This window comes from Zingiber officinale, chromosome 7B, assembly GCF_018446385.1.
Source record: "Zingiber officinale cultivar Zhangliang chromosome 7B, Zo_v1.1, whole genome shotgun sequence".
Lineage (NCBI taxonomy): Eukaryota > Viridiplantae > Streptophyta > Magnoliopsida > Zingiberales > Zingiberaceae > Zingiber > Zingiber officinale.
Window position 1 is genome coordinate 105,693,031 of NC_055999.1, and position 18,988 is coordinate 105,712,018.

Consider the following 18,988-nt stretch of genomic DNA (forward strand, 5'->3'; position numbering starts at 1 on the left):
CATTCTCATTCAACTCATCTTCTTCCTCAAGCTCTCAACCTTTCTCCCTCTCCTCTCTTGGCCGAACCTTACCCAACATATATTTGGCATTTAAATTTTAGTTAATCAGTGACCTCGTAATGTAATCAGATTACATGGTGTTGACCTTGTAATCCATATTACAAAACTTTGTTAAGTTTTGTAATCCAGATTACATTACATTACAGCTTTAAAACTGTACCAAACAAAGTAATCAATATTATAATGTAATCAAGAGTACATTACAAGCCAGATTTCATTCTACCAAACGTAGCCTAAGTGTCAAAGACTCACGAACCGTTCGCCCGTGTTATAAGCGAGCAAAGCCCTAGTGCCTAAGTGTCAAAGACTCTCAACCCGATCGGGCGAGTTATAAGCGAGCATGGTCTCGCGCCTCAAGATTAATAGCCACGGGATTCAGACCGGGCGTATCAAAGACTCACGAGCCGCTCGGTCATGTTATAAGCGAGCAAAGCCCTCACGCCTAAGTGTCAAAGACTCACGAGCCACTCGACCGTGTTATAAGTGAGCAAAGCCCTCGCGCCTAAGTGTCAAAGACTCTTGACCCAAATGGGTGAGTTATAAGCGAGCATGCTCTCACGCCTCAAGATTAATAGCAACGGGGTTTAGACTGTCCATGTCAAAGACTCACGAGCCGTTCAGCCGTGTTATAAGCTAGCAAAACCCTCGTGCCTAAATGTTAAACTCTCGACCTGATCAAGTGAGTTATAAGCGAGTAGCAGGCTCTCGCGCCTCTAGATTATTAGTCGCGGCGTTCAGATCGAGCGTATCAAAGATTCACAAGCCGCTCGGTAATGTCATGAGTGCACTTAATTCTGACATCTCAAGACTCTTGAGCCGCTCGACCTGGTGGTATACACGATAGAAGAGAGAATATTAAATTGTCGAACGGGCATGCATTGATTGATACTTAGAAATTTTTACAAGCTACTTGAGGAAAATACAAAAAGTTGATGAGAGGATTGGAAAGGAAACTAAACAAGGTAATTGAGCACGTCATCTGGAAGCAACTCGGTGATCTGCTACCTCTTTATAATGCGGCTCGGCAGTTAGGGGAAAGGTAGTCGCCATCCTTCAGCTGGCAAAGGGTGTTGTTGATGCCGTAGTCGAAGATGCGGAGAGTCTAGTCAAGAAATATCTCGTTAAAAGAATCAAAGCAAAGATAATTAACTTTGAAATATTCCAACCGGTCGGGCTCCTCCTCTTTATACTTGTCGAAAGTTGACTTGGGCGCCTCCAACTCAGCCTTAAGAGCAGCCAGCTCAACATCTTTCTCATCAAGTTGGGGGAGGAGCGAATTATGGATACTTCGTCGGCCAGGCTAGTGGGCGGAGGCAACAAGTAGACAACCGACGATGCACATATCGTTCTGATTGGCAGCGCGGACAAAGAAGGTGTCCGATCAGAGGATGGAGGGGTAGGTAAGGCAGCCTCCCTCTCAAGGACTAACGAAGATAAAGTTTCGCCCTGCTCAGATGGATGATGGGAGGTTGAAGGAGCAGAGGGCTAGAGGGTTGAAGTGGTCGAGCAGGAAAAAGCCTCCTCCCGGTGCCTCTTGCGGTGTTGGATTAGCAGCTCACCTGAGGTGGTCGACTTCGAAGGCACCGCGATCGACGCCATAGATTGTCGCTCAAGGGTAGCTCGCCAGTTGTGGTCGCGGCGTCGCTAGCCGCCACCTGGCTTCTACCTGCTTCACCAGTCGGCTCTTCCGAGTGCTCGACCGACAACAAGCCTCGACTCTCTAGCTCAACGACACCTTTGGTATTGATTTCCGCATCGACAGACTTCCTCTTGCCACTCAGTCGTGCCCTTAAGATGATTTGGGCTGCAAGAAAGGACGAAAAATCAATTAGATTCAAGGACAACAAGAAGAAAAAGGGCATACCTAGGGGGAGCGGCAACCGCGTTCGAAAAGGGCTTAGCCCAAACATATGCAGGACCCTCTCCAATAACTGTCGGTGTATGTGATATTTCTAACCGGCCAGGCTTGCAGCTGCTTGAAGGTAGTCTGACCGGTCTCGATACAGGCTGACCAGAGGAGACTTCGCCAACTCTATCTGCCAGTCGGTCAAGATTTCAAGCTGGACGAGGAGACGGACGTAGAAGTAATGTTCCCTCTAGTGCTTATTTGAGGAAGGCATTTTATCAAAGTAAACGGCGCCCATTCAGACTTGAAATAGAAAGGTGCTCGGCTCGAATAGTTTACAATAGTAGAAATAATGAAACACATGGGGTGCCAAAGGAATATCGTGTAGGCGGAACGGTATGACTACCCCGAATAGTAGTCTAAAAGAGCTGGGCACTAATTGATACAAAGAAATATGAAAATATTTACAAACTTCAGAGAAAAAGGGGTGAATGGGAAAGCGCGGGTCGGCTAGAAACCGATCCTTAAAAAAGGGCAAAAAACCATCGAGAGGCTTTTGAGGATAATCGTAGGTGGACGGGATGACAATCTTATAACCCTCGATGAAACGATATGTTAGCTGCATCTGGTCGACCTCGTCATCGTTGAACTTAGATTCGGTGGAGATGTACCAAAGCCTGGGGACGAACGAGGGAGGACGAGGAGATTCAGCCATAAAACAGAGAAAGGGAAGGAAAACAAGGATTCAATGAGAAGAAAGGGCTTACTGCAAAAGAAATCGCCGGCAAAGGCTGTGGACGAAGAGGAGAAGGTGACGGTGAACGCGAGGAAGACGATTAGGTAAAAGAAAAACCTAGAGCTTAAAAACCTGGAGGGCGGCTGTTCTGAGCCATTCGATCGAGGACTTTGGAAAACGGAGATTCATCGTGACCATTGAATTCGAAAAGGTTGTTATCACATCAAATCCAAATAACCGTCTATCACATCATTCCTACGGCGGCATGCAAAGGCGACATGTGGCATTCGTTTATAGGTAGCATTAATAAGGAGGCAGGGAGCATGATTACAGGGTATGGTCAATCGTGCTTTACAATAATGGTTGAAGATCTGAACGATATTCGAGAAATTAAGGTGACGTCGGCGGTAATTAAAAAGGCATTATTGTCCAAGCAAAGATTAGTAAGGAGCCAGAAAATTGACTAAGGGTTGCACACAATTAAGTCGAATGGCGGCTATAAACCCTTGAGTCAAGGAATGCCGACAGTTGAAAGACAGCTATAAACTTTTGAGTCAGAGAACATCAAAGTCAAACGACAACTATAAACCCTGGAACAGTAGATGTCACAATCGAACGACGACTATAAAACCTTGAGTCAAAGAACGTCGACAACCGAACGACGGCTATAAACCTTAGAACACCTAGTCGGGAAGAAAAGAGCTCCCGAATATACTAATCGTCCAGTCAGTCGTGTTGATGCAACCTTAGGTCAAGGTTGACCTGATTGACCCGACTCGAGTTGACCTGACTCGAGCTGTATTTTGATGTTTGACGAGAATAGAAAAATTGTATCTTGATGTTTGACAAGAATACAAACTTGGGAGATTGTGGGTGCAACCTTCGGTCAAGGTTGACCTGGTTGACCCGACTTGAGTTGACTTGATTCGGTAAAGTCCAAATATGGAGACTTGGCACGGGAAAAGTCCAAGTATGGAGACTTGGCACGAAAAAGTCCAAGTAGGGAGCTTGGCACGGGGAAAAGTCCAAGTTTAGAGACTTGGCACGGAAAAGTCCAAGCAGGGAGCTTGGCACGGGAAAAGTCCAAGTATGGAGACTTGGCACGGAAAAGTCCAAGCAGGGAGCTTGGCACAGGAAAAGTCCAAAGTATGGAAGCTTGGCATGGGAAGTCGGAGAGGGCTCGGCAGCTCGTTCTCCGAACCAGGTCAGAGAGGGCTCGGGAGCTCGTTCTCTGGACTGGATGAAGTCAGAGAGGGCTCGGTAGCTCGTTCTCTGGACTGGATGAAGTCAGAGAGGGCTCGGTAGCTCGTTCTCTAGACCGGACGAAGTCGGAGAGGGCTCGGTAGCTCGTTCTCCGGACTAGGTCAGAGAGGGCTCGGGAGCTCGTTCTCTGGACCGGACGAAGTCGGAGAGGGCCTCGAGCTCGCTCTCCTGACTAGGTCGAGAGGGCCTGGGAGCTCGCTCTCCGGACCGACAAGTCGGAGAGGGCTCGGAGCTCGCCTCCTGACTAGGTCGAGAGAGATCGGAGCTCGCTCGACCCGGACAAGTCGGAGAGGGCTCAGCTCTGCCTCCTGACTAGGTCGAAAGGGCTCGGGAGCCTGCCTCCGGACCGCAGAGTTGGAGAGGGCTCTGTAGCTCGTTCTCCTGACTAGGCCGAGAGGGTGAGCTCGCTCGGACCGGATGAGGAAGTCGGAGAGGGCTCGTTCTCCGGACTAGGTCGAGAGGGCTCGGTAGCTCTCAAGACCAGGAAGGTCTTAGGATTTAGGGATGAGAAGCTCTAAATCCACATGGGCATTGGATCGGTCAGCAGACCGATCCAGTGATACTCAGGTTTATCTAATCGGTCTGGTGACCGATCAGTAACCAAACAGAGGTCACTGTGAGTTATCTGATCGGTCTGTAGACCGATCAGGAAGCCTACTGATCGGTCCACAGACCGATCAGGAAGCGATCAGAAACGAGAACAAGTATGGGGATCGGTCTGGGGACCGATCAGCCTAGGGCCTGATCGGTCCACAGACCGATCAGGAGACTCCCAGACCTATCAGGTTGGAGCTTGATCGGTCCAGGCCTAGCCGTTGCGACACAACGGCTAGATTTCTGTGTTTCTCTTTGTCTTCTTCACAGGTGCAGCAGGTGCAGGATATATATCGAGGTCGAGGACCTCTACAGGAACAGTTCTTGCTCTTCCTCCTTACTGCGATTTGAGCTTTGCTGAAGCTTCGTGTGAGCTTCCCTCGACTGGTTGATCAGCTGCTGTTGGCATCATCCGTGAAGTTGCTGCTTCATCAACGGACTCCAGTCGACGAGAAGAAGGCAAGCAAACTTGGTAGAGTGTATTTACATTCATATTATCCATTGTTTCTTGCTTTATTTCTTGTACTCCTTTATTGATGTTGCAAAAGAGATTGTGGCGAGGTTTCTCCACCCAGAAGGAGTTTTTATTAGCCGGTTCTCCGGGGTCTCATCCACCGACGGATTGATAGGATTCGTCCACCTTACGGACACGCCGAGGAGTAGAAGTATCATCTCCGAACCTCGTTATATCATCGCGTTTGAGGTTTGATCTTCTCCATTTTCGTTTCTACATTGTATTTCCGCTGCGCTAACCTAAATTGTAGGAAGAAACGATAATTTGAGGTCGGCTATTCACACCCCCCTCTCTAGCCGCTATCCGAAGGTCCTAACAAGTGGTATCAGAGCAAGGTTGCTCTTCGACGGATTAACACCCGGGGGAGCACAAGCTAGAGAATGGATCGACTTGGAGAAGACATCACGATTTCACCCTTCTACGATCGCGATGACTTCGCGTATTGGAAGGTAAGAATGAAGTATTTTCTTATGACTAACCTAGCAAATTGAAATTGTGTACAAGTAGGTTTTATTCCTCAGGTGGATAAAGAAGGAGAACCTCTTGAGAAGAAGAAGTGGACAAAGGAACAAATTCACCGATCCATGATCAACGACGAGGTAACGAAAATCTTTGAATTTTCATTACCTAATGATGTCTTGCATAAGATAGGTGGATACAACGATGTCAAGGAGTTGTGGAACAATTTGGCTAAGTTCCATGAGGAGGGCTCCAATTCAAGTCATGAAGAGGAGTCAAGTGAGCCAAGTAACTCACATCATGGAGGTATGGAATTAGAAGTTGAGGGCTACTCAACATCTAAGGAAGAAGAGGAGAAGAGTTCTTCTTCAAGATTGGAGCAAGAAGAAGAAGTCTCTACCTCCGGAAGGGATGAAGAAGAGAGCTTATATCCATCCTCAACCCTAGGTAACTCAAGCAACTTAATTTCAAGTAAATTACATATAATGTGCTTTGAGTGTAGGGAATATGGGCATTACAAAAGTAAATGTCCAAAGAGAATTAGGAAGACTCCACCGACGCCAAAGGTCAAGGAAGCCGGAGTCCCGATACGCAAGGGCAAGGAGCACGTGGTGTGCTTCCAATACGAGCAAAGGGGACATTATAGGAGTCAATGTCCGAGGGGGAGGCAACCTCACAAGAACAAGAAACCAAGCACATCTATGGGGGGAGCTAAGGCAAACCCTAAGGTACCCTTTAAGGCATATCCTTGCAATTCTAATAAGACACATGCTAGTAGCTTTATTGCATTTGTCAATAATGATAAGCATGATAACTATAGAAACCGATACATGTGCTTAGGTGCCAAACATGTTAGTCTAGATAAGAACAATACTAGAAGTACCAACCCTAGAATTAACTCATCTAAGGTTAAGGAAAACCTAGATAGGAATCCCAAAACAACAAGACATATGCCTAGGAATACCTCAAAGAAAAATGACAAATTAAAACTTGAGGTATTAGAGAAGGAAAATCAAGTCTTGAGGTCAAGACTTGACACCTTAGAAAAGACTCTTAAGAATTTGGAGAAGTCAACTCTAGGGTCTAAGGGTCAAAAGAAAAAGCCCAAGGACATGAGAGGTTTGAGTCACAAACCTAAGTCTCAAGTGGTCAAGCCCACTTACCATAATGTTCCATTCGATTATGGAACAAGACCTAGGGCTAGGAAGACCATCACCAAGGTCACAAGGGGAGTCACCCCTAGAGTTGATCTTGATGAGTCCCAAATGACCAAGGCTTTAAAGCCTAGGAGGGTCATTAGGAGGGTTGCTAGGGAAGTCATCCCTAGTGAATATTTAGTGAACCCAATGAGCTCAAATAGGTTTTGGGTTCCTAGGAGCGTGATTCCATCACGCTAGATAGGTTAGGGGTGTGCCAACCTTAATTGGATAGGTAGTTAACCTAATCATGTCAAAAGGTGGCATTTTAGAAATTTTCAAGGTGTAATCAAGCCTTGAAAATGAAATTTAAAATTTTACTCATTCTTAAGGTGATTAGGATGTGCCAACCACATTTGAGGAGTTCTCTAGGGTCAATCTAATTGGCACATAGTGATCTAAAAATCTTTAGTATATGATTTTAGGTCTATTACACTTAGGAATATAGAATTTGTGGCAAAATGATCAAAATTATCAAAAATGGCAACTAAGGCTAGAATTAGGTATTTTCTATACCTTTATATGTTATTTGCCATATATTGTTTGTCATATGTCATGTCATGACATCATATTTATTTTATTATCATTTGAAATGTCATGATAATGCTTAGGTTAGTTATATGTCATGCCTTATTTAAGTTTCATACTTTATGACATGACATCATGACATTGGCACATGTTTTCACTTATGATATTATTTTATGTCATGTCATCATCTCTTGCATTTATGATCAATTAAATTGATTTAAGGATAAAAACTCAATTTGATATGGAAATCAAATTGTTGTCTAGAAAATGCATGAGACTTAGCTTAAGATGACCTAAACTCATATCTCACATCAAAATTGACTTGGATGTATTTGATGCACCTTAGATGTGTGTGAGATATTAGGATTATGAGTTAGGATCAAGGTGCATAGTTCTTGTACCTAGATGAGCCTAATTCAAAATTGAGGATCATAGGGAAAGCTTGCGTACAAATCATGTACACTTAGCCCTAAGATTGTGGTCCTAAATTAAATGGTTTAAAATCATTTTTAAATTGATTTGAAAAACATTGATGAAGCTTTTCTAGTGATAGCATTCATCATTAAGCAAGTTGATATAAAGATGGATTAACCTTGAGCTATTTCAAAGTTTTTCGAACTTTGTATCAAGATTTGAAAATGGAAGTTATTTTCATAGAAAACTATTTTTCCATGATAATATATGTTATGAGGAATGTATCCTCAAAATTTTACAATTTTTGAAATTTTTTGTGAATTTTTAGGGGTTTCTGAATTTCAGGAGAAAAATCAGAAATTCCTATCAGAGCTTTGTGAACCGATCAGAGGGGATGTTGATCGGTCCAGGGAGGTCTGGATCGGTCACTGGACCGATCCAGGGAAGTGTGGATCGGTCTGGTGACCGATACAGCAAAGGGCTGAGCGTGCCAAAATGCTGATTTTCGACTGATTGTCTGAAATTTTAGCTGGAAGTTGGTATTTTAGATTTCTAAAGGATTGAAACTCTCCAAGACATTGTTGGTGCAATGGTCAAGGGGGAGTTGACCTTTATGGGGAGTTTTACCTATTGGTCAAGCAGGAGTTGACTTTTAGGGGGAGTTTTTACTCGTCAAGATGAGTGATATGGGATGGTCACTATGTTGATTGTTGTATTTAGTATCAAGGGGAAAATTAAGGGTTTCAATGAAAGGTATGGGACTTTCATTAGGAAGAAACTCTTGACCTTGATTCACTCTTTTTAATGTGTGTCAAAAAGGGGAAGAATATTTAGAAAATGTTCAAGGAAGAACATTGGAGTTTGGGGAGAATGTTCAAGGAAGAACATTGGAGAACTATTGGAAAACCTAAGTTAGGTTATCGGGTTAACCTAACTTGATTATGATTTTTGTCAAACATCAAAAAGGGGGAGATTGTTGATGCAACCTTAGGTCAAGGTTGACCTGGTTGACCCGACTCGAGTTGACTTCGATGTTGTATTTTGATGTTTGACGAGAATAGGAAAGTTGTATCTTGATGTTTGACAAGAATACAAACTGAGATTGGTGCAACCTTAGGTCAAGGTTGACCCGTTGACCCGACTTGAGTTGACTTGATTCTGGAAAGTCCAAGTATGGAGACTTGCACGGAAAAGTCCAAGTATGGAGACTTGCACGGAAAAGCAGGGAGCTTGGCACGAGGAAAAGTCCAAGTATGGAGACTTGGCACGGAAAGCCCAAGCGGAGCTTGGCACGGAAAAGTCCAAGTATGGAGACTTGGACGAAAAGTCCAAGCAGAGAGCTTGGCACGGAAAAGTCCAAGTATGGAAGCTTGGCATGGAAGTCTGAGAGGGCTCGGCATTGTTTCTCGACCAGCCGAGAGGCCCGGAGCTCGCTCGACCTGATGAAGTCGAGAGGCCTTGAGCTCGCTCTCGATCGATGAAGTCGAGAGGGCCTTTGAGCTCGCTCTCCGGACCGGATGGAGTCGAGAGGGCTCGGAGCTCGCTCGGACCTGACAAGTCGGAGGGCTCAGCTCGTTCTCCTGACTCAGGTCGAGAGGACCGGGAGCTCTCTCGGACCTGACGAAGCCTGAGAGGGCCTCGAGCTCGCTCTCCTGACTAGGCCGAAAGGGCTCGGAGCTCGCTCTCCGACCGGACAGAGTTGGAGAGGGCTCGGAGCTCGTTCTCCGGATCAGGTCGAGAGGGCCTCGCAGCTCGCTCGACCGGATGAGGAAGTCGGAGAGGGCTCTGAGCTCGCTCTCCGGACTAGGTCGAGAGGGCCTTGTAGCTCGCTCAAGACCGGAAGGCCTTAGGATTTAGGATGAGAAGCTCTAAACCATGGGCATCGGATCGGTCACAGCATCGATCCAAAGGATATCAGTTTATCCGATCGGTCGGTGACCATCGAGAACCAAACAGAGGTCATCATGAGTTATCCTGATCGGTCCAGACCGATCGAAGTTTCACCGATCGGTCCACGCACCGATCGTAGCGATCGAAACGAGAACAGTATGGGATCGTGCGGGACCGATCGCTTAGCCCGATCGGTCCACGCATCGATCAGAGACCCGCACCTATCGTGTTGAGCTTGATCGGTCCAGCCTCAGCCGCGACACAACCGCCAGATTTGCGTTTCTTTCGCCTCTTCACAAAAAGAAAGGTGATATATATCGAGGTCGAGGACCTCACAGAACAGCTTCTTGCTCTTCCTCCCATCGCGATTTGAGCTACTTTAAGCTTCGTGTGAGCTTCCTCGATCGTTGATCACCGCTGGCATCATCCGTGAAGTTGTCGCTCATCAACGGACTCCAACGACGAGAAGAAGGCAAGCAAACTTGGTAGAGTGTATTTACATTCATATTATCCATTGTTTCTTGCTTTATTTCTTGTACTCCTTTATTGCTGTTGCAAAAGAGATTGTGGCGAGGTTTCTCCACCCAGAAGGAGTTTTTATTAGCCGGTTATCCGGGGTCTCATCCACCGACGGATTGATAGGATTCGTCCACCTTACGGACACGCCGAGGAGTAGGAGTATCATCTCCGAACCTCGTTATATCGTCGCATTTGAGGTTTGATCTTCTCCATTTTCGTTTCTACATTGTATTTTCGCTGCGCTAACCTAAATTGTAGGAAGAAACGATAATTTGAGGTCGGCTATTCACACCCCCCCCCTCTCTAGCCGCTATCCGAAGGTCCTAACAAGTTGGACTTGCAACCTCCTTCGACAAGACTTGAGGGGAAAGCTTGTGATGCGGTGATGAAAGGGACCCACCAGTAGGTCAAAGTAGAAAAAAAACAATGGACATGGAGATCAAGGTCAGAACAGTCAAAGGCCTAGGACCATAAAGTAAACCAATTAAGTTAAGCGGTGGCCTCATCTGTTCGGCCGGGCGTGACAACTTGGTCAGCACCAGTCATACCCGAACGGTTGCTCTAGGAAAGCCCGCGATTAAGACTAATAGCCAAGCAGCAACTCCCTCAGACCGCTACCCTCGAGCAGGAGGCTCTGGGAAAGCCCGCGATTAAGGCTGATAACCAAGCAACAACTCTCCCGGACCACTACCCCTGAGCGGGAGGCATGTCCGGTCGGACAAAGGGCGGCCCTTTGACAACAGTACAATGGAACGGAAAGCAGGACAATAGTTCTGTGCATTATGTCCAGACAGGGATTATCTGGCCGAGCAACGGCCGAGCAACCGCGTGTGGGCCTACTAACTATCTCATCATATCCTTTTGATAGTTTGTATCGCGAACTGCAGAATATATCCAGTCGGTAAATCGTACTTTAGAAGCTTCCAGGCTATCACATCAGAAAGTTACATGACTGCTTAAGGAATGATGTCAGGAATACTTTTTGACTTATTTTTCCTATGACGCCTAGGAAAACGTACTTACACTTTGAGATGCATGCACGAATACTACATCGACATTATAAAAGGAAGTTCTTATCTATAGGCGGAGGTATACGTAATTTCATTTTCTACACGCCTTAGTTATCGTTCTCCACTTCTTTACATCACTAGAAACTGACTTGAGCGTCAAATGGTCAACGCCGGGAACCCCTTCCCGGCCCAGCACTGACGCTTTTATGTTGCAGGACTGCAAGGAGTTTTCTCCGCATCAAACTTCCAACAACATCTCCAGTTTGCCACCATTTCCGTTTTCGGATAGGATCGATTGGCTTCTCTACTTATACTGGTTCTTTTCGGGCGGCTCACTATGTGCTCAACTGGAGCTTCAAGATCAATGGTATGACGCAAGCTCTAGACTACTCGTTGCTCCCTTCGCTTCCTTGAACCAAATCCGGAAACAGATCAAAAAAATTGTTTTGGCGATCGACTGCGTGGTGGCTTTGGTGGTGAGAAGAAGGATGAAGTATGTGGAACTTCTTGAAGACTAGGAGAGGGAGTACGGCCCTCACCGATTCTCCTACAAGGACTTGTTTGTCGCCACTAACGGCTTTGCGGAGGAGAATTCACTTGACGACAATGGGTTCGACAGGGTCTACCGAGGGGTTATAAAGAGGACCAAACTAGATGTCACCGTAAAAAGAGTGTCTCCTGAGTCAAGGCAAGGGATGAAGGAGTTTGTCGCATAGAACGTTAGCCTTGTCCGTCTCCGGCAGCAGAACCTCATCCAGCTACTGGGCTATTGCTGGTGAAAGGGGGAGCCACTCTTGGTCTACGACTACATGCCCAACGGCAGCCTGAATAAGCTGCTGTACGATCAACGATTCTGGTCATGTCTCAATTGGCCGACGAGCTTTAAGATCATCAAAGGCAAGGCGTAGCGTCAGGCCTTCACGACCTCCACGAAGACTGGGAGCAGATGGTGATCCACAGAGACACCAAGGCAAGCAATGTGTTGCTCGACAGCGAAATGAACCAAAGGCTAGAATTTACGACCACAGCAACGATCCACAGACCACTCACATTGTCAGAACCATTGGATAAATCACGCCGGTGCGGACTGGGCCGGCCTCAGTCGCCACCGACGTGTTCACCATCGGGACATTCCTTTTTGAGGCCACCTGCAGGCGGCGACTGGTGGATTGGGCTGCCGACATCAACCAGCTCGAGTTACTGCAGTGGGTGCTGGAAAGTTGCCGAAAGGGATCAATACTCGAGACAAGGGGCGTCAGGTTCGCGGAGGAGTTTGTGGCAGAGGAGGTGGAGCTGGTTCTGAAGCTTGGACTGCTATGCACACACCTGCTGCCAGCGGCGAGGCCGAACATGCACCAGGTGGTCGAGTACTTGGAGGGTAGCTCACCGCTGCCAGAGCTGGCAGCAACGTACTTGAGCTTCGAAACGATTGCGCTACAGCACAGAAAGAGTTTTGAGGATTATATGACGTCGTATCCATCATCATCTTCCGTGGCTACAGCAACATCGATTGCCGGAGCTTGGTGACAGTACAAAACGAGAAGTTACCACTGTTAATACACTAAACTATAGTCCACCAGGTCTTCAGTTTCTTATCGATACAAAAAAGTAAACTACTAGGATAGAAATTTGACAATAATAAGTTACATAAAGTGAGGATGTTACCATCTAGTGCTTCTTTGATGGTTTCTTAAGAGATTTCTTTGGCTCAAGTTTACTGGGCGTAGTTCTCTGGATCTCCTTTTCCATCCTTCGCTTCCTCTCCTTTTTCACGTTAAACACTGTGACAGCCTGTTTCGTGATGATAAAAACAATAAGGTGGTGTTTTTGGCACTCATTTTGTTGATATAAACGAAAACTACATGCTGTATCTGTTGGTTTAAACACTATTGAATATCTTACCTTATTGACATCAAGTATATTGTTGGAGCTTTTGGCCATTAGCTGTTCAAGAATTTTTGCTGTTTGTTTTTGCTCTTGTGAGCTCATTCCCTTGCCTTCGACCACAGGGAGGAACTATATGAACCAAAAAAAGAAATTTATGTGGCATCAGTTTGCGAGATGAGATAGAAATGCTAGAAAAGAGGAAACATGTAGGTACTACCAACCTTTCGATGCTTGCCAGTATGCTTAAGAGGTTTCTCTCCTGGAAGCTTCCAATCGAATTTCCCACCACTCGCTGTAGCTGTCGCTGCCATCCCAGCTACGTTCTCGAGTTCTTCTTTACTAGATTTGGTAGGCAGATCTGCACGGGTTCCTGTGATGGGCAATGCTGTTGCAGCAAATTGTACGTGACTGCAAAGGAAATTGTATTACTAGATTAGATGATGAGTTTTAGAAAGTTAAGAATTTGTTTGGGTAACTAATTTCATACATGGGGGAGAAACATTTACAAAGTTGCCAAAAATGTATGGCATGTGTTGATAATAGTTGATAATTCTATTAAAACAAGTTTCAAATACTTCAATGCCAAAACTACAAGTTTGAGAATGAAGCCATAATTATATAACACAATAAACTCAGTAAAGCTAGCAATCCAGCAGCAGAAAGAATACATGCTAGTTAAACTATATGAGCTTAGAGGCCTTAATATTATGGTTCAACTAGTTAGGATTGGTTATATAGAGTTTTTTTGGCCATTAAAAAGTCTTGTAAGACTCTCTTGATGGCATAACTGACATAAGAAATATGGATGGTTAATCATCAAGAAGAAAAACAATAATTTCCTTGTGTAGTCTTAGTTCCAGAGTTAAAAGGAAGAACAAGAACAAACGATAACCTTGGAAGGGCACCAGCTTTAGCAGCTTGCTTGAGGTTCTGCAACTGATTTTTCTTTTGTTTTTCAATTCGTTTTTTCTTTTCATCCTTTCTTTTGCCAAGGGGGTCCTCTCCTGGCTCTGCACGATATACCAATAGATGAGTCAAATGAAGGAAACAACAATAACCATATTTGAACTCCATTCAGACAACTACAAACATGATTCAAACATAGCAGGTTGTTAAACAAAATACTTACACAGTTGAAATGACCAACAACATAACACAAATATCACTGTTGGAGGCAAAGGTTGCAAGCAAAGTATAGTTAATAACCAAAATGAAAAAAAAAAAGGCTTGGTTATTCCAGCTCTGGTCCAGTATATTTATGTATATACACACATATAAATGAACTTCACTTTAGACTTATTTAAAAAATACATTTATATATTTTCTATTTTCAATTGATTGTCAATGTTGATCTAGACATGAAGTAGACAATGTGGTATCTTGACAACTAGCATTTGATTGATTTAGACTTGGAAAATTTCTCACACCCCTTGAGCAGGTAAAAATATTTTTCCATATATACATATTAAAACAATATTAAAATTAATAAGCATCTAAAAAAATCCTAAAATAGCAAATTGATTAGCATATCATATAGATAGTATAAGGCAAAAAAAAAAAACACACTATTGATGCCAATTTTAATCAAATACAATAAAATGAACCGTTACCATCTGACAATTTAGCCTCAATGATTGGTATATCTTTATCATCATTGATCCGGTCATAACCATGAGTTCTTTTCCAAGTACCAGTTTGTTCATCAAAAGCGCGCTTCCCTTTCTTCCGCTTCGTTATACCTGCAAAATGAATGTTCAGTTATATACAGTTGTACCATTCTAGACTTCGTAGCATGTAATCAACAGAAATATTATAGGAACATTTTAAAACTGACTCATCGCTTTAAGGAATTAAGTGTTAACCTTTCATTTTAGCAAACAATTCCCACTTTGTAGGAGGCTTAGGTTTGGGAAACTGAAAAGAGACAGAAACTGAATCAGTGTTATTGAGAATATCTAAACAAAAGAATAAAAGTTGACAAAAATGGATTTACTGAATCACTGTAATAATATAGGAAATTGCAGGAAGAAAATGCAAGGAAGTTAGAACAGTGTCTATAAGCAGTAAATGAAAATTGTCATAAATAATTTGAATGAAGCTCTTTGCAAATGAATTTACAGTTATTTTGATTTCTTGTTCAAGAAAACTGAGAGAATGAATTTCTTGACTAAAGTCAATGCAACAGATATTGAACTGGCATGAATAAAAATTGGAATAATATTCACACAAGTGAATACAAACTAAGGTTAATTACTCCTAAAGGCATATGAGAATTAAAAAAAATGAACGGAAACCAAATAAACAGAAGGAATCAAAATAGAACAGACTACTACATCAACACTCCGTGCATCTGCAATGCCAAAAATTGGAAAATAGAAAGTCAAAAAGAAAGGTCAAGCAACTTTTGACCATGGTTCTTGCAAAGAAGAAAATAATTAGAGAAAGAAAAAATAAACGAAAAAATAGAATTATCAAATACTTTTTATCCAATTGTTTCCTTGGAAGGGAGGGAGGAAAAGTTTAATTTTAAAATTTTACATATTAAAGTCATTAACCAAAAATGGATTTGAAAAGAAAAAAAGATTTAGTCTTTTTTAAGTTTAGATTTGAGCTGCATTGCATGTGAAAGTGAGTTTTCTATCCAAATCAGATAAAAGCAATATAGAGAAAAACCAAAGCAAAATTTCCCCTACCTTTCTCTTTACTCCCTCATTTCCACCAAAGGAAACGGAGAGAAAGAGCACTTGAAAAAAAAAAAATCCAGTGACTCATGTCCTTGATTTCCTTCCCTCATAGGAAACACACCCTTTGTGGTTGCCATAGTGTCATCCACACACAAATATCATTGTCTAATTAAGTAGAAATCGTTTTCATTGTTTACTTGGATGGAAGAACAAAAACAAAAAAGACAGGAACATTTTAGCTCTTTTATCCCTACTTTTGGTTCCTTCCAAAAATGAGAAGAGAGGAGAAAGAACAAAAGTATGATGAAAAGACTAGTTGAACCTTGTATCTCTTGGGAATAACAGAATCAAAGGGTTAAAGTTGTCATTTTATCAGATTTACTCTTCCTTCCTCTCAAGTAGGCAAAACAAAGAAAATCCCTCTCTCCCTTACCCTTTTCCCTCCCAACGCTCAATTCATTTTATCCACTCTTCTTCCATTTAAACAGATATAGTATTTTTTTCCGGTACAGTACTTCGAATACTGGTCATTTTCACCACTAAAAGATCTATATTACTTTTATAATTACACTAAAGAACATTGCAAATTACTGAAAGATGAGAAATAAATTTTACATTTTCTTCTAATTATAACAAAATGCAATAAATCTGAGAATAATTCATAACTAACTAAATATAAGGCGTGATGGACACAGAGGACACAGAACCAAATACATACATGTTTTTCCCTCGGAAGCTTGGTAGTTGGCTGCGGCAAATGAACGATGGGCCCATCACGATCCTCAGTTGCAGGGAGTGCGAAAAGAGCATTGGCTATGGCTTGGACAAGCTCCGTTCCCTTCTCCAGGCACAGCTTGGCTAGCTCCTCCCTAATCATCACAACGAAGAGAAATGCAGAAGTTCAAACAAAAGAAGCAGTACAGGGTTTTATTAGCACAGTAAGGCTAGGGTTTTAGCACATAAGCTCAAACAAAATAAGCAACACCACTAATATTATAGTCCCAATAAGGTTAGGGGTTTTAGCACAGTCCTAAATCCAACTCGAAAATACAAATAGCGATTGCACGCCGGTAAAACACAATCGACAAGTAAGAAAAAAGTCCGGTTTCACGCTAAGTAGAAGTAGAAAAACAGATGGTTACACACCGAGAAGAGGGGATGGAGTCGAAATGGTGAGTGGCATCGAATCCCATGAGGTTTCCCAAGTCGATCTGATATTTCTCCAACTCCATCGCGAAGGTGTGAGGTGGAGAAAGAGGACGTTGTTCTCTGCTGGTACAACTGAAATAATATTAGGGCATTCACAGCAGTTACAGCCCATTGAGAGCTCCTTTGTTGTCACGTCTGTGCTACATCAAAAAAGTTAAAAATCTCATACCTTTTTTCACTATCAAAAAACCTTTCAACAATTCCTTCATGAGTTCCACACTTTTCACTATATATAATTCCCATTTCTCCTTCATATTTTACATTATATACCATTAAATTTTTATAAAATTTAAATTTATAAATTACTAACATAAAACTTCATTATCTCATTTTTTTTTTTTAACCTTCAAACCATATATATTTCTTTCCTAATTAAAAAAACATCTCTAATATTATATTTAAATTAAATAATTATTTTAATTTAAAAAAAACGATGAAGGAGCGGCTCCATCTCCTTCCAAATGGGGATGAAGCTCCCTCCTATTATGGGAGGGAGCTTCTTCCGTACTGCCACATCCGCAATGGGAGCTCCTTCGGAGCTCTCACTATGGATGCTCTTAGGGTTTCAACCTGACAATTCTCTGTCTCAATCGAACGATGAAAAGGTAGGATGCTCTATTGTTTCCAGAGACAGTCCGCAAGCAAGGGTCAAGGGTGCCCCACCAAACGGGCCGATAGTTCCAGTCCGGTTCAGCAGAACTTGTGATAGAACGAGCCTTAGTCGAGCACAGCCTGCATGCTAAGCACAATCTACATACTTAAAAAGAAAAAAAAAAAAGTTTAATATTATAATTTTTTTTTGAAAATTTAAGGATTAGATTATCCTCTAGTCTCCACAGTTTAGTGTAGCAATAGGATTAGATTATCCTCTAATTGTTAACTTGATATGGTTCGTTGTTAAAAACATTGATTGTAGATGGGTTCATTAGATTAAAGACAAGGTGACACTTTACATAACACACTTTAATTAAAGACACAAGAGAACTATGAACCAAACCCTTGGTTCATGGTCTATTTTTTAGCAACTAGCTTATGGCGATGGTGCTTGCAATGATGGAACAACTTGACGTCATGGTTGACATTGTGATCGAGCACCCAATGTAGTGATATCGACTTGCCTCATCGTCGCACAACTCTAACCTAGTGGGCCAAGGATTTTACATTATGTATTTACCCTAGGTTTTTTTATATATATAATTCAGGTACTTAATTTTTCAAACTGGTTAATTTTAAAGGTAAAATTTTTATCTACCATCGAAATTATTTCGGAAAACACTCACATAAGCCCCTGGCGTTAAACTTTGACAGCCCAAAATCCATTATAGGCATAAATTACTTTCTCAGTGGAGTTTTGAACTGTGATTCTCCAATCAGGCGGGATCCTCTTATCCGTACTTTACGGACCAGAGGATGGACCACTAAGTTGATTGATTGATTTGAATGGACCTCGCCTACTAAATAGGTGGGGTCCATCCAAATCAACCAATCAATGTAGTGGCTCATCCTCTGAACCGTAAAATATGATCCAGAGGATCTGCTTTCTTCTCCAAATGATGTCACCATATGTTTTACCTCATGCGTTGTGCCTCAGGAGCTATATATTTCCCTTAGTTGTTCCTTATTTAAGTTGATCATATTTATCTTTAACACAACTAATATGACTCTATTGTTTTTTTTTTTTGATATAATCCAGATATTCAATTTTTACGATCTGACTAATCCTGAGGATGAATGATCCGGTCCTATAAAAATTTTTCACCGACCATCAAAATAACTCGACATGTACAAATAAATGTAACATGCACAAGATGTTCCACCATTTACCATCACACCATAGCCCCTAGGGTGTATCACTCCTACCATGGTGGAACAACTTGCAATTATCATCAACCTCGCCATTATATACCCAATCAAACGGTCTCAATCTGAATCATTGCATGAGAACTTGAATAATATCCTAATGAAGAGCCATGAGATGACTTAGTGACATAAGCCATTTGTTAAAAGTTGAACTTGAATACCCTTAGCCAATTTAATGATATGCTATAATCTTGTAATTTATCTTTTTTTATATAATCTAAGGATGTTTACTACAACTTGAATATTTTATATGGGTAATAAGGTGGATACAAGTAAAAGGAATGAATGTCGTTCAGTTCCTTAATGTTTATGATGCTAA

At 42.6% G+C, this 18,988-nt stretch overlaps 1 protein-coding gene across 1 annotated transcript; it reads right to left on the reverse strand.

The window, feature by feature from the left end:
• Window positions 1–12,549: 12,549 nt before the first annotated feature.
• Window positions 12,550–16,879, reverse strand: LOC122006718 (ribosome biogenesis regulatory protein homolog). The gene is made up of 8 exons (XM_042562315.1): window positions 16,747–16,879; window positions 16,319–16,469; window positions 14,779–14,830; window positions 14,527–14,655; window positions 13,809–13,926; window positions 13,138–13,324; window positions 12,932–13,045; window positions 12,550–12,820 (listed from the first exon to the last, which is right to left on the reverse strand). The coding sequence occupies exons 1-8, from the start codon at window positions 16,830–16,832 to the stop codon at window positions 12,698–12,700; spliced, it is 960 nt and encodes a 319-aa protein (XP_042418249.1). The 5' UTR covers window positions 16,833–16,879; the 3' UTR covers window positions 12,550–12,697.
• Between the last annotated feature and the right edge of the window lie 2,109 nt (window positions 16,880–18,988).

Coding starts and splice junctions, on each gene's coding strand:
- LOC122006718 (XM_042562315.1), bottom strand. CDS start 16,832: ATGGAGTTGGAGAAATATCAGATCGACTTGGGAAACCTCATGGGATTC. Junction 14,656..14,778: donor ATTGTTTGCTAAAATGAAAG/GTTAACACTTAA, acceptor TTCATTTTGCAG/GTATAACGAAGCGGAAGAAA. Junction 13,325..13,808: donor AAAGCTGGTGCCCTTCCAAG/GTTATCGTTTGT, acceptor TTTCCTTTGCAG/TCACGTACAATTTGCTGCAA.